This window comes from Saprolegnia diclina (genome assembly GCF_000281045.1).
Source record: "Saprolegnia diclina VS20 unplaced genomic scaffold supercont1.7, whole genome shotgun sequence".
NCBI lineage: Eukaryota > Oomycota > Saprolegniomycetes > Saprolegniales > Saprolegniaceae > Saprolegnia > Saprolegnia diclina.
This window is the reverse complement of record NW_008246074.1, coordinates 937,982-951,258: the sequence shown is the minus strand read 5'-3', so window position 1 is coordinate 951,258 and position 13,277 is coordinate 937,982. Positions and strand designations below refer to the sequence as shown.

Sequence of the window (13,277 nt, the reverse complement as noted above, 5' to 3'; positions counted from 1 at the left end):
TCGGGTCGTGCCAGACGGCGACCATGGATTCGTCTCGAGCGTTTCCTGCCACCACCGACAGCGCCAGCATGACAGAAGCACCGGTCCAGCGCTTGGATGTGGTTGTCGTGTACGTTGTACGCGGGCAACGTCGAGGCGATGGCCGTCGTCGCATGTTGTTGCATCTCGGCGCGTGCTGCTGCGTTAGCCATTTGAAAATATAAGTTCTGAGAGGTCCATCGGCGGGTTGAACACGTGAGAGAGGGTGACTAGACGATTTGGAGCGCAATCCGCGGCGCTACCTCCGTGTACCATGTCCGACGCCGTGCCCAGCAGCGCGACCATGATGAAGGCCGAGGGTCCGCCCAAGAAGCAGGCCAAGACGGGTGCGCCCCGCGCGGCGACGCCCAAGGCGCCGAAGGCCGCGCGCGCGACCTCGGCCGGCGCCAAGAAAAAGGCAGCGCCGGCGCCCGTGAGCATTCCGCCCAATGGCCTCAACACCAAGCCGAGTCCGCAGCCGAGTGCGGGGCCGCCTACCTACTCCGCGCCGGGTGCGCCCAACGCGCCACCGAACGCGCCCGCGCCCATGGCCGGCAACGTCAGCATGCAACGCCCGGCGTACGCTGGCATGCCGCCTGCGCAGGCGCCGACAGGGCCACACGCCATGGGCCCGAACGCGCCGGATCCGAACGTGCGCCGCAGCATCATGCACGCGCTGTTCATGCGCTACAAGCAGCTCCACGGCAGCAACGCGGACGACGCGACGTTGCAACGCATGGCGGCGAACCTCGAGCGCGAGATCTTTCAGCGCGCGCCGACGCGCGACGAGTATGCGCAGGTCGCGGCCGCCGAGATCAAGCGCCTCGACGTGAGCCAGCAGATGTACGGGACGCCGCCGCAGGGCCGCGAGATGGGCTCGGGCGGCGCGACGCCGGTTGGGCAGCCCCAGCGCCCGCCCGCCCCGTACGGCGCCCCGTCGCCCGGCGGCATGATGGACTACCGGTCGACATCGTCCGGCACGTACGTCCCGCCTAACACGCTCTCGTACCAAGAGTTTTGCGCGCGCATGCAGTACCAGCCGATCCAGAAGCTCGTCGACATCATGTGGAGCCAGCGCACGATGATTTACGATTTGCAGCAAGAACTGTGCCACTACAAGAAGCAGCTGCAGCCGCCGCAGTCGGCCCCCATGTACCCGCCGTCGTACCCGCCGCAGCAGCGACCGTACCACCCGAGTCCCACCACGAACGGCGAGAGCACACCAACGACGGCGACGAACTACGACCGCCGGCCGCCGCCGACGCCGCCACAGAACGCAACCGCGTATTGGGCCAAGGTCGCCGAGCTCAAGGACGCGCATAGCAACCACCTCAAGAAGGCGTACCAGATCCTCTGCATGGCGTCGCAGTCAACGGCGAGCATGCAGTCCACCAAGGCCGAGAGCATGAAGCAGAACATCCATTACGCCATGGTCGTCCTCAACGAAACCCAAGAGACGGCGGCGCAACCCCGCGACTTCTCAGTCATCATGTCGGTCGAGGCGTTCATTCGCGAGAGCATTCTGCCGCTCATCCGCAAGGTCCAAGAAGTCTCACAGCAAAAAGCTGGCACACCGACGCAGGCCAGTGGTCCGCCCCTGGGCCTGCCACAGCAGCAGCAGCAGCAGCAACAACATCCGCCGCAGCAACAACAACAGCACCAACAGCAGCACCAGCAGCAGCACCAACAGCACCAACACCAGCAACAACACCAGCAACAACAGCAGCAACAGCAGTCGTTGCAGCAGTCGTTGCAGCCGCCGCCGCAACAGCAACCGCCACAGCAGCAGCCGCGAGGGCCGCCGGCGCAAGGCAAGGCGCCGGACCGAGGTCAGTTTACAAAGCAGCTTCTTGACGACAAGAAACCCAGCGCCAAGGAGAACACGAGCAACAACATGGACGACTTTGCCGACTTTACGGGCCTCGACGACCTCGACGACCTCGACGAGAAGGACGACGCGTCGTCCTTCAACGCCAAGAAGCGTCCGCTGAGCGAGCTCTAACCCAATGGATATGTGTATTTAGTGGAATCAAAACAGAGGCTAGTGCCCGGCCATGTGCAGGTTGTGGGCGCGGCTGAGCATGTACTTGGCCCGGTCGCCGGCCGCCCAGTCCTTCCCGTGCGGGAAGATCCCGTCCGGGAGCGCCGACCACGGCACGTACGCAATGTCGACCGCGCCGTCGAACGGCATCCGGTGCATCTCGGTGGCCAAAAAGTAGTTGATGACGGGTGCAACGAGGCTCGAGGCCGCGCTACTGTTGGCGTCGTGGGCCATTTCAAAGCCCACAAAGTAGCTTCCCTCGGACGACGACGGCTGTAGTAGCGTCGGGAACGGGTGCACGGTGAGGACCGTCGCCGTGTGCTGCAGAATGTCGACGAGTCGCCGGAGCCGCGACGCCACAAAGCTGCTGTAGGCAAAGAAGCCGGACGAGCCCTTGAGCCGCAGCTGCACATAGTGGTCATACCGCACGGCAAAGTCCGACGGCGCAAAGAGCTGCGTCCACGCCAGCGGACTCGTGAGCGCCTTGAGCTGCATGTCGTCGAGAATCAACTTTGCGCGCGTAAACTCTTCCTTGAGTACGCGCAAGGTCGAGTACGTCACGTTCGCGGCCGAGTTCATGGCCGGGTACCCGGGCGTAATGATCGGCATCGCATGCGCGCGCTCGTGGACGTTGGCGGTCGGACTCCACTGCGGAAACCCTAACCCTGCGTCATAGGGTTTCGCGAGCATGATCGGTGTCGGCCACTTCCACGACGAGAGCACCGAGAAAAAGTGGTGGTACACGGAGGCGGCGACTGCGTTCGGGAACATTTGGCACACGAACGCGACAAGTACTGTCCACGAGATGCCGCCGAGGAAGCCGACCTTGTTCGAGTAGAGCCCGCGTCGTTTGGCCCAGAGACGCACGGCGCGGAGGCACGTGCGGAACGTGCCCGGGTGCGGTACGAGCTCGAGGATGAGCGACGCGGTGCGCGGTACGGAGAGCGACCGCACCGAGTTGACGTCCATGTTGGCGAGGATGTGGTCGCTGTGGATCGGCAAATGCTTGGGCACGCTCGGCTGCGTGAAGCGCGCAAAGAGGAGGTCGACCTTGACTCGATGGAACTTGAACGTGATCGTCGGCACGTACGCGTCTTCCATGCAGACAACGTCGACGATCCCGCTCGTTTGGTGTAGGACCGTCGGCAGCTCGGTGCAAAACGCATGGAGCGTCACTGCATTGGGCACGACGACGACGATGTCCAAGTCCGAGTCTTTCGTGTCGACCTTGAGGTACCAGCTACCGCCGACGTACAGGGCCGCGTGTCGCCCGGCCATCCACTTATCGATGATGCGGTCCATCTCGAGCAGCACGACGTGCTTGCTTGTCAAGCTCTCGCTGTCCTGGACCGGCCCGAGCGTGTTGAGGCACTTGAGTAGTCCGTTCGAGTTGCGCAGTTCGTACTCGGTGGGCGGCGGGGACGGCGACGGCGTCACCATCGGCTGCAAATGGCACTCGCGCCGGAGGTTTTCTAAGATTGAGTTGGTCTCGCCGCGCAAGATCGACTGCCGCATCTCGCGCTTCGTGCTCTTGGACAAGACGCCTTGCGAAGCGGCGTGGGCGATCGCGCCGCGGATGATGCTCGTGTGAATGCGCGGGCCCGCGACCTTGAGCCTCCGCGTTGTTGTCGTCGTCGTCGTTGCTGGTGACGGTGGCGGCGATGCAGTTATGATGGCGGCGGTGGCTCTCTCCTTGTGCTTGCGGGGTGGCGCGACGCACGCGCCATTGTTGTCGTGCCCGATCGGCGTGTCCGAGTCGCTGCAGCAGCCGTTGCTGATCGTCGTGCTCGTGTCGCAGCTGCTGCTACGGGAGAGCGTCGATGCCTTCTCGTCCGCGCTGTCGGTGCTTGCATCGTCGGCCGGCAGTGGCGGCCACTTGGCTTGCAAGAGCGCGTCCTTGTAGCTAAAGCCGCCCGTGCGCACTTCGTCGCTCGTCATCGCGTCTTTCCAGTGGGCGAGTGCGTCGTGGTCCGGCGCGCTCGCCTCGCTGCGCGTGCTGCTCGTGCATGCAGTCGGGTGCGTCTGCGCGTCGTCGAGCTTGCTGCTGTGGCGGTGGTGGTAGGCGGCGTACACGTGGGCCATCTATGTCAAGTGCACCGGCTGCGCCGTGGTGGCTCTTCCGACGACAATTGGGAACTTGGACCAGTACCAGCCCGAAGATCCGCCTCCGCTGTGATTGGCCAGCGTATGGAACAACTAGGCGCCTCTGTAAGATACCAAGATATAGAAATGCCGCCATCCGGATCCGGTTGCGATCGATCAACCAATTGGCGGTTTGTATGCTGGTGTTGTTCGATGGCTAAAATCACCCAATTTGCCGATTTGGCGCCAACCGCACCACCAACGCCAGTACACTACGGCAATTGAATCTACTAGACGAGCTCTGTTTCTACTAAACGAGCTCTGGTATCGCACTGGTTCTGGTGCATCGCTGGACGGACGTGCTGGACGGTCTCCGGAATCACCGCGACTGCGAACGAGGCTGCAGTACTCGTATGGACTGAGCGCATCGGCAAGCACATGGCGAGACGACATGGCGACGCTTCATCGCTGCGTGTATAACCGGGTGGGTCCGTAGCAAGGCGGCGAGATGCGCACTTGTTCGATTTATATTTTTCTTATTTTCGTAACCTACGGTAGAATTAGCGTCCACTCTGGTGCAGGCGCTGGAGCTTCAACGCGATGGTCGCCGCGCGCGTCATGGCCGGGTGCGCATGCATGTCGAGGGCGTCGACGACGTCCGGATGGCCGTTTCGCAGCGCCAAGAGCCGCGCCGTCTCGCCCGCCTAGCATCCGTTCGCATTCTGGTGATGGCGCAATATTGTACCGCGTCCTTTGTCGTGGGCTTGGCGCCGGCGTGGAGAAGCGCGAGGACCGTCTCGAAATGGCCTCGGCTCGCTGCAATCATGAGCGCCGTGCGTGCTTTCTACTCGTGTATCAGTGAGCGGCGCCGAGACCAGGAGGCGTGTACGAGGTTGCGTGTCTCGACCCGCGCGCCGTACGAGAGGAGGCACCGCACGAGCGGCGTAAAGCCGTGCTTGGCTGCGTAGTAGAGAGGTGTGCAGCCATTCTAATTCCGTCGATTTTGACACAAAGCCGAGCCATACTACTGTCGACGTACATAGCGACAGTCGAGGTCGGCGCGGTGTTGCACGGCCTCGAGCAGCTGCTTCAGATTACCGGTCGTCGCCGCCTCGACGAGCTCCCACGCGAGTCGCTCTTGCTGCAATCGCGTCGGCCGCTCCTCGTTGTTGTGCACGTCAAAGCGTGGCAGCGAGGCGTAGAAGGACGCCTTTGGTTGCGCTTTGGGTGGCATCCTCGACAAGGCCGATTCGAAAATGACGCCGCCGTAGCCTGCGCCAATCAGTGCGCGGCGACACGCATGACACACCGTGCATCGACGATCGTCATGCCGTTCTTTGAATCCCTAGCGAAGCGGAAAGCCAGCGTCGTTGAGCATGGTGGGTGCAGGTGCTCTTTAGGTGCCTGAGCGCGCAGCTTTGACAGTCAACGCACCCAGTGGCCGGGTTGGTGCTGGGCAGACCAGCCCATGCCACACGAACCATGGTGGGGATCGCCGCAGGTTGTGACAACCGTCGGCGCATGGACGGGACGCCATGACGACGCTAGCAACTGTCGTTTGACGTAGAGTTGTTGTTGGTCGTTGTTACTTTTGTCTGTCCTCGAAGCGAAGCGACCTAGTCTGAATGGACGCCGCATCGATATTGGTCGTGAAGCCATCCTTGGTGGTTTTCGAACACAGAGTGTATGACGTTGGTCGACACGCGAAACCTCTCTCGCACTAGAATCTACTTGTCGGACTTGGTCTCTTGCGCCTTGGTCGCAAGTTGCTTCCAGATGGGCACTGGCATCGGCTTGGCGGGCTGCAACGGCGCCGGCTCGCCCGTCAAGACGGCGTCGAGCGAGCTAATGAGGCCATCGAGGAAGCCAAAGCGGTGGGCGTAGATGCTTGAGAGCGTCAAGCCCTGCGTCAAGAAGAGAATGTGCCACTTCTTCTTGGCCAAGTACTCGCCGAGCTTCATGCTAAATCGCGCAACCGAGCGTTGGCCTTTCTGGTTCTTGTAACGAGGTGCACTCGCATGCGTTAGAAGCACTTTGCACACCACGTGGACGCGTAGACAGGGCGGCGACATTGCACATCGCGTGGATCGGTGCCGCAGCCGTCAAGCGCCGTGGGTTCAAGTACCGTGTTTGCCTGCGATTCCATCGGTCTACATGTATATTAGTAAAAGAGCTATATAATAATAGTACATGAGTACATTGAGCGCGTTCGTGTCGGAGCGACTACACTCGGACGGTAAAGGAGGGTAGTCGACTACGAATTTTGGCCAATCAGACGCGTGCGTAGCGCTAAGAAAGAAGTTGGTCGTCACAAATTCAGCAGTCGGTAGCAGCAGCATGAGCAGCAGCGAGGCCAAGCCGCCGGTCGCGATCGCGCCCCTCGCCAAGTACAAGCTCGTCTTCCTCGGCGACCAGGGCGTCGGGAAGACGTCGATGATCACGCGCTTCATGTATGACACCTTTGACAACGCGTACCAGGCCACGATCGGCATTGACTTTCTGAGCAAAACTATGTACCTCGAGGATCGCACGGTTCGCCTCCAGCTCTGGGACACGGCCGGCCAAGAGCGCTTCCGCAGCCTCATCCCGAGCTACATTCGCGACTCGTCCGTCGCCGTCGTCGTCTACGACATTACGAGTACGACTTCTGCCATCGCTTCGGTTCCTTTCTCACCTTCAAGATGCGTTTAGACCGCGCGTCCTTTCTCAACACGAGCAAGTGGATCGAGGACGTCCGCGCCGAGCGCGGCCAAGACGTCGTCATCATGCTTGTCGGCAACAAGACAGACATTGCGGACCGCCGGCAGGTGTCAATAGAAGAGGGCGCCGACAAGGCGAAAGAAGAGAACGTCATGTTTATCGAGACAAGCGCCAAGGCCGGCCACAACATCAAGGCGCTCTTCCGGAAGCTCGCGACGGTCTTGCCGGGCATGGAGACAACGCCGGCCGCGGCCACCGACGCCAACCGTACGATCCTCCCTCTCGCTCATCGATCTCACACTCCAATAGTGATTGATATCAAGCTCTCGGCAGCGCCCGCGCCCAAGGAGTCGACGGCCGAGACGTGCGGCTGCTAAGAATACAAACTTAAGATTCTGCATGTCCTACATCCGACGCCAGCGTCTCTATTTGCGCCGACTGCCGCCACCTTGCACTTCGCGCTCGCGCTCGAGGACCTTCTTCTCCGAGATCTTATCCCATTCGATTGGAAACTGCTGCATGTACTGGAGAAACTTCTTGTCCGTCTCCTCCATCTTGTTGGCCTAGACGATGCGGATGATCCCATGCATGCGGCGTAGAAAGGACGACGTACCGCAAGGAAGCGCTGGCGGTAGGCAAGCACCGTGTCGACATGCGTGCCAGCCGCGGTGGTGTGCTTGATGGCCAAGTCGAGCGCTCGGTCCCACCGGAAGAGCCGAATGTTCATCTTGATCGCACGATAGACGAGCGGCGATGGGTTGGCTTGGAGCAAAATGCCCTCGGCCTCGTCGATAGCGCCACCGTACAAGGCGAGCTCGGCCATGCGCCGCGCTTCGCTCACGAGATTCTTGACATAGAGCACAAAGTGCAGCTTGTCGACCGAGTCGATCGCGGCCAGCGCGACCTCGGCTGTCTCCAAATGCCGCTTGTGGAGGGCCATGCCGGCGACCGTGGTCCAGAGCGCGCGCGACTTGACAAAGCGGCAGAGACGCACGGCCTTGTCCCACTCGCTTGACGCGGTAAACTCGTAGAGCACCGTCGGGTACGGCGAGACGGCACCAGCGAGGATCGCGCCGTCCGCGCGACGCACCGTGAAGCGAGGACCAACAAACGACGTGATTTGTGCGAGCTTCATAAAGTCATTGCCGTCTTTGACTTCAATGGCATCGGGGAGCAGAGTCCGGTCGACGTAGACTATGTTTGGGTACAGCCAGCAAAACACCTACACGATTGCAACCAACTTGATACAAACTTGATACTCACCTTGGCATCGGAGATCGCGACCAGCATCTCGGACGCGTCGTTCCACGCTGCCGTGTCGACTTGCGCCTGGAGCTTAAACGTGCCCTTGTGCGTCACACGTGCGAGGTGGAGGTCGCGGTTCGTGTCGATGAAGAAGAGCTTTCGGTCACTCGACTGCCCATAGTGACTCAGCGCGAGCTCGGCAATCTCGAGCGAGTGGTGAAACACCACCGGGAGGGCCTTGCCCGAGTTAATCTCAAAGGACCGAATCGTCTTGCGGTCTGCATGGTCGAGTATGCTGATCGTGTCCGTGCTCAGCGAGACCGTCATGCGGTTCAGGAACTCGACGTGCATGCCCGAGAACTTGGGGTTGCTCACCGTCCGGCCTTCGTACGAGTAGACCTACATCCGGTAGCGTCGTCGACAGCGTCGCAGACAATAGTGTCCACTACCTGAATACCATTAAAGTTGTCGACGGTCACAAAGTGACACTCGCTTTGGATGATAAAGTTGACGGCCGCGCGCAAGTCGAAGATATGCGGCGTGTTCCAGTTGGTCGAGTTGTAGATAAAGCACTGCGTCGCCGTGCAGACGAGCAGAAAGCCGTAGCCCAGCGACATTTCAATCACGCGGTCCCGCACAAAATCGAGCTCCTCGACCGTCTCGTTCATGACATCGTGCACCACAATCTTGCGCGGGTCCTTGAGCGTCACCTGGTGCCACGTCATGGACGCAATTCAGAGGCAAACGCCGTCGTACCTCGATCTTGTTCCATTGCAGATGCCGGTCGACGACTTGGGCAAAGAGCGTTGCGCCGTTGCCACCGGCCGCAACGAGCTGCGTGCCGTCCGACGCCCACGCAATGTCCATGAGCGACCCGGTCTTGGGGCGCTCACGGCAGTACGACCACCCCGTCTTATCGCAGAGCCGGAGCATGTTGTAGGCGCCGACGGCAAACATGTCGCCCTTTGGGCTCCACGCAATCGACGTGATGACGTGTTCGCAGACCGGACTCTGGTACAGTTGGCGACCAAAGCCGTCCCAGACGCGAAAAATCCGGTCTTCGCCGCCGGAAATCACGCGGTTGTTGATCGGGTTCCAGTCGATGCACATGATCATGCCGTCGTGCGCCTTCCACTGGATGTCCTTGCGCCCGACCTACGATTTTCGTGGAGCTAGATCTGATGTTGTGGGAAACTAGTCCAACACCGACCTGGATCGTCTTGATGACGAGATTCTTTCCGTTGGTAAAGAGGATTTGGTCATTGTCCGGGCCCCAGCACACGGCGTAGACGGCCGTGCCTGCAGTGCAATGTCACGGTAAAGCAAAGAGAGCGTTGATGGGACCTGTGTTGGCGAGCGTCGACCGAAGATTGCCGCTGCGCGAGTACACCTTGACAGAGCCGTCTTCGCCAACGGTCACAAGCGCAGTGCCATCGTAGTTCCACTGCAGCGCGACCACCGCGCCGGCCTCGCACGCAATGACCTTTTTCTCTTCGCGGCCGTTCTTGGACATGAGCCGGAACGAGCCTACAGTGACCGTGAGCGACACGTCATAGCATTGCAGAGACACCGTCGGTGCAGCCAATGACAAAGAGGTCGCCGCCTTGCTTGCCCACGGACGGGATCCAGTCGACGCTCGTGACAAAGTTGTCGGTGGACGCAATCTTGCCGACGACTTCGCCGTCCATGCGCCAGCGCACGATGGTGTTGTCGTCGCTGCACGTGACGACGTCGTTCTCGGGCGTCCAGCAACACGCCGTCACGATCTCCGTGTGCTGGTTCACCGCCGCCTGCGCATGTTGGAAGCGCATCGCAAATCGAGCACTGCGACCTTTCCCGACGCGTCGCGATCTTGGTTTCCAACACATTGTGTTTCAAACATATTACGTGTTTTAAACAGACTCGGCGGCCACAGCGTCCCCGCAATCGCCAACAAGAGAAAGTATACGCCATGGCAGCGCGCCCGAGTAGCACCACGGGCTCATGCACGCGTTGTAGCGGCTGGTGGCAGTGTCGAGAGTAGGCGAAAGGGAGCCACGAAGGGCGAAATCGCGTGCGAACAGTCTGTTGGCCTCAAAGATACCGAAGCGAGATACCGGTCGTCGACGTTGCACCGGTTCATCGTCGCTCCCAAGCACACCTACCGGGATGATAATACGATAAGAACACTAGAATGGTCGAGGTCCAAATGGTCGAGGTCCGTCCGCGCCATGCTGACAGCGATCGGCCACAACCCGGACTGTGTTGGCGAGATGTGATTGGTTCAAAAGTCCCTCCTTCAACCAGCGCCATTGGCTAAAAAAGAGGAACAGTGCGTGATGATTGGCGGAATGGTGTCGAAATTCGATGCCAGATTCGATATCGACGCAAGATGACCGAGTACCCGTCGTCGCCCGTGAGCCCATCGGCGACGGACCGCCACCTGCAGGCGCTGCCGCTGCGCTGGGAAGGCTACCTGCGCAAGCGCGGCGACTGGCTTCCGCGCTGGGATACATATTATGTCGTCCTCAGCGGTGTCGACTTGGCCTACTTTGACAAGAGCGACATGGAGAAGAAGGTCGAGTACGTGCAGAGCAATTCGATCTCGCTTCCGACGTCGTGCGGCGACATGGACATTAGCGCTGCCTTGCCCAAGTCTACAAAAGCCAAGCAGCTCAAGCCGCGCGGCGTCCACGTGGTTGTGGGCGTCGAGACCGAGAGCAATGGCAAGACCAACCACCGCATCACGGTCACGACATCCAGCAAGCGCACGTTGCATTTTACGATGGACGCGAACCTCGACTTTGTCATTTGGAAGCAGATGCTCCTTGGCGCCCTCGAGCAGGCCACGCTGCTCGCGAAGCGCCAGCCCGTCGGCGGCCCGCTGCCGTACCCGACCCCGCCCTACCTTGTCGAGCTGCCCGTCATGTATGCATCGTTTGGCGACATTTGTCGGCGCGTGGGCAAGTTTTCGCTCTTGCTGCCGTGCCTCGACCCAGGCATCGTCGTGACGTCCAACTACCCGCCGAGCGTGCCGATGGCCGGTACGTACCACGGCCTCGGCGCGACCGCCGGCTTCCTCGCCTACATCTCCATCTTGCACACGCTCGTCGACGTGAGCCAGTTTCGCGTTACCCACATTGCGCGCGAAGGCGACCTTGCGGTCATTACCGGCAAGGAAACCATCACCAACACCAAGAACCAGCGGCGGTACCGTCAGATCTGGACGCACGAGCTTCGGTTTGGCGCCGATGGCCGCGTGACGCACCTCAACATTGTGGGCGATGCGATCGCGTCATCTGTTGCGTTCTCAGCGCACGCTGATGGACCGATGCTGTCGCTGCCGCACGACCGCGACGAAGGCAGCAGCACGTGTCCACCTGGTACGCTGCGGGTCGTGTGCGCGGCCGCCGAGGTCCCAAAGGCCAAGAAGGCGCCGCACATCAAGCTCGGTCTCTACGGGTTTCCCCACACGATTCTCAAGGCCGGCGCATCGAGCCGGAATCTCCAGCAAGTCACGTACGCCACCAAGCCCGCCAAGTCGGTATCGCCCATCTACTGGGCCGAGACGCTGGATCTGTCGTTCGCGGGCGCTGTGCCTGGCACGACGGCCTTCTTGTACTTGGAGGTGTGGGCGCCCGGGCTCATGGGCGACGAGATGCTCGGTGTCGCCAAGGTCAACCTCGCTCCGTACCTCGGGCGTCCGTCGAGCTCGTCGGACGAAGACATTGCGCTCGGCTCAATTCCAACGTGGTTTGATCTCGTGGCGCCCGAGCACGTTTTAGCTGCGAGTAGCAGCACCACGAGCGCCAAAGCCAAAAAAGCTAGCGCGACGCTCGGCAAAGTGCAGCTCAGCCTCGTCTTCTTGCCCAAGGGAATCGCGCCATGTAGTGCAGTCGTCGCGTCACCGGCGTCCTCGGTCGCGACTACCTCGTCACCGCCACCGATTCTCAAGCGCATGAGCTTTGACCGGCTCGCGGCACTTCACGAGCAATCGTCGGCCTCGTCGACGCACGACGCGACGTCGTCATCGTCGTCGTCGTCGGGGCGTGTTTTGCGGCAGAGTCTTTCGGAGCTGCCCGACCTCGACGCCATGCACACGTTTACCGTCTCGGGCACCAAATTCCGCGTCTACACGCGGTACCAACTCATCCGCGCGGTGGGCCATGGCGCCTACGGCGTCGTCATTGCGGCCTCGGACCAAGTGACGGGCAACGCGGTCGCGATCAAGAACATTCCCAAAACGTTCGACGACCTTATCGACGCCAAGCGCATCGTGCGCGAGATCCGCCTCATGCGGCACCTCGTTCACCCGCACATCGTCACGGTCCTCGATGTAATGCGGCCGCCGTCCCTCGCTCGGTTTGAAGACACGTACATTGTGACCGACCTCATGGAGACCGACCTCCACCGCGTGATCCAGTCGCCAGAACGCCTCGATGCCGAGCACATTGCGTATGTGACCTACCAGATGCTTGTCGCCCTGCGCTTCATGCACTCGGCGTCGGTCCTGCACCGCGACGTCAAGCCCTCCAACGTCTTGATCAACCGCGACTGCCTCGTAAAGCTCTGCGACTTTGGCCTCGCCCGCGGACTCCCGCAAGAAGACGCCGATTCGGCGGTCGAAGTCGGCGCTTTGACCGAGTATGTGGTTACGCGCTGGTACCGGGCGCCCGAGCTCCTTCTGAGCTCCAAGTACTCGTACCCAATCGACGTGTGGAGCGTCGGCTGCATCCTTGTCGAGATGTTTACGCGCAAAGCGCTCTTCCCTGGCCACGACCACGTGCACCAGCTGCAGCTGATTGCGTCAACTCTTGGGTCGCCGTCGCCCGGCGAGCTCGGGTTTGTCACAAACGAGAAGGCCAAACGCTGGATGGCCAAGCAGACCGTCCAAGCCCCTAAAGACTGGAAGAACGACGTCGCACCGTCGGCACCGGACGACGCGATCGACCTCATGAAGCGCCTCTTGGCGTTCGACCCGACGACGCGGATAACGATCGACGACGCGCTGGCCCACCCATTTTTAGCGCCGTACCGCGAGGCTGCCTCGGAAGGCCTCGCGTCCGCGCCCTTTGACTTTGCTTTTGAGCAACACGGTGACCTCCTCGACAAGCCGGCGCTGCAGCGGCTCATTTTTGAAGACGTGTGCCACTACCACCCCGAAGCCCGCGCCGAACTCGACGCGGCGACAGCGTAGACGGTCGCTGTCGGT

General features: G+C 61.1%; 7 protein-coding genes across 7 annotated transcripts; 3 read left to right on the top strand and 4 right to left on the bottom strand.

Annotated features, from left to right (window-relative positions):
* Positions 1-292: 292 nt before the first annotated feature.
* Positions 293-2,020, top strand: SDRG_03181 (hypothetical protein; the record flags this gene model as incomplete). Its single annotated transcript, XM_008608805.1, has 1 exon — positions 293-2,020. The coding sequence occupies one exon, from the start codon at positions 293-295 to the stop codon at positions 2,018-2,020; it is 1,728 nt and encodes a 575-aa protein (XP_008607027.1).
* On the bottom strand, positions 1,905-4,222 carry SDRG_03180 (hypothetical protein). The gene has a single exon (XM_008608804.1). The coding sequence runs from the start codon at positions 4,139-4,141 to the stop codon at positions 2,060-2,062; it is 2,082 nt and encodes a 693-aa protein (XP_008607026.1). The 5' UTR covers positions 4,142-4,222; the 3' UTR covers positions 1,905-2,059.
* A 148-nt stretch (positions 4,223-4,370) lies between these two features.
* SDRG_03179 (hypothetical protein) lies at positions 4,371-5,460 on the bottom strand. Its single transcript, XM_008608803.1, has 4 exons — positions 5,181-5,460; positions 5,031-5,129; positions 4,887-4,985; positions 4,371-4,845 (listed from the first exon to the last, which is right to left on the bottom strand). The coding sequence occupies exons 1-4, from the start codon at positions 5,373-5,375 to the stop codon at positions 4,702-4,704; spliced, it is 537 nt and encodes a 178-aa protein (XP_008607025.1). The 5' UTR covers positions 5,376-5,460; the 3' UTR covers positions 4,371-4,701.
* Positions 5,461-5,685: 225 nt separating this feature from the next.
* On the bottom strand, positions 5,686-6,184 carry SDRG_03178 (hypothetical protein). The gene has a single exon (XM_008608802.1). The coding sequence runs from the start codon at positions 6,100-6,102 to the stop codon at positions 5,869-5,871; it is 234 nt and encodes a 77-aa protein (XP_008607024.1). The 5' UTR covers positions 6,103-6,184; the 3' UTR covers positions 5,686-5,868.
* Positions 6,185-6,478: 294 nt separating this feature from the next.
* On the top strand, positions 6,479-7,218 carry SDRG_03177 (Ras-like protein Rab-6A; the record flags this gene model as incomplete). The annotated part of the gene is made up of 3 exons (XM_008608801.1): positions 6,479-6,779; positions 6,833-7,108; positions 7,151-7,218. 3 exons carry the CDS (start codon positions 6,479-6,481, stop codon positions 7,216-7,218), a joined length of 645 nt encoding a protein of 214 aa, XP_008607023.1.
* A 48-nt stretch (positions 7,219-7,266) lies between these two features.
* SDRG_03176 (hypothetical protein) lies at positions 7,267-9,897 on the bottom strand (the record flags this gene model as incomplete). The annotated part of the gene is made up of 8 exons (XM_008608800.1): positions 7,267-7,404; positions 7,455-8,063; positions 8,105-8,485; positions 8,536-8,796; positions 8,843-9,241; positions 9,297-9,385; positions 9,431-9,613; positions 9,657-9,897. The coding sequence occupies 8 exons, from the start codon at positions 9,895-9,897 to the stop codon at positions 7,267-7,269; spliced, it is 2,301 nt and encodes a 766-aa protein (XP_008607022.1).
* A 560-nt stretch (positions 9,898-10,457) lies between these two features.
* Positions 10,458-13,262, top strand: SDRG_03175 (CMGC/MAPK protein kinase; the record flags this gene model as incomplete). Its single annotated transcript, XM_008608799.1, has 1 exon — positions 10,458-13,262. The coding sequence occupies one exon, from the start codon at positions 10,458-10,460 to the stop codon at positions 13,260-13,262; it is 2,805 nt and encodes a 934-aa protein (XP_008607021.1).
* Between the last annotated feature and the right edge of the window lie 15 nt (positions 13,263-13,277).

Bases quoted from the DNA above. Each gene is read 5' to 3' on its own strand.
- SDRG_03180 (XM_008608804.1), bottom strand. From the start codon at position 4,141: ATGGCCCACGTGTACGCCGCCTACCACCACCGCCACAGCAGCAAGCTC.
- SDRG_03179 (XM_008608803.1), bottom strand. From the start codon at position 5,375: ATGCCACCCAAAGCGCAACCAAAGGCGTCCTTCTACGCCTCGCTGCCA. The intron at 5,130-5,180 runs GTACGTCGACAG...CGACGGAATTAG, and splicing joins CCGACCTCGACTGTCGCTAT to AATGGCTGCACACCTCTCTA. The intron at 4,846-4,886 runs GTACAATATTGC...AACGGATGCTAG, and splicing joins AGCCCACGACAAAGGACGCG to GCGGGCGAGACGGCGCGGCT.
- SDRG_03178 (XM_008608802.1), bottom strand. From the start codon at position 6,102: ATGAAGCTCGGCGAGTACTTGGCCAAGAAGAAGTGGCACATTCTCTTC.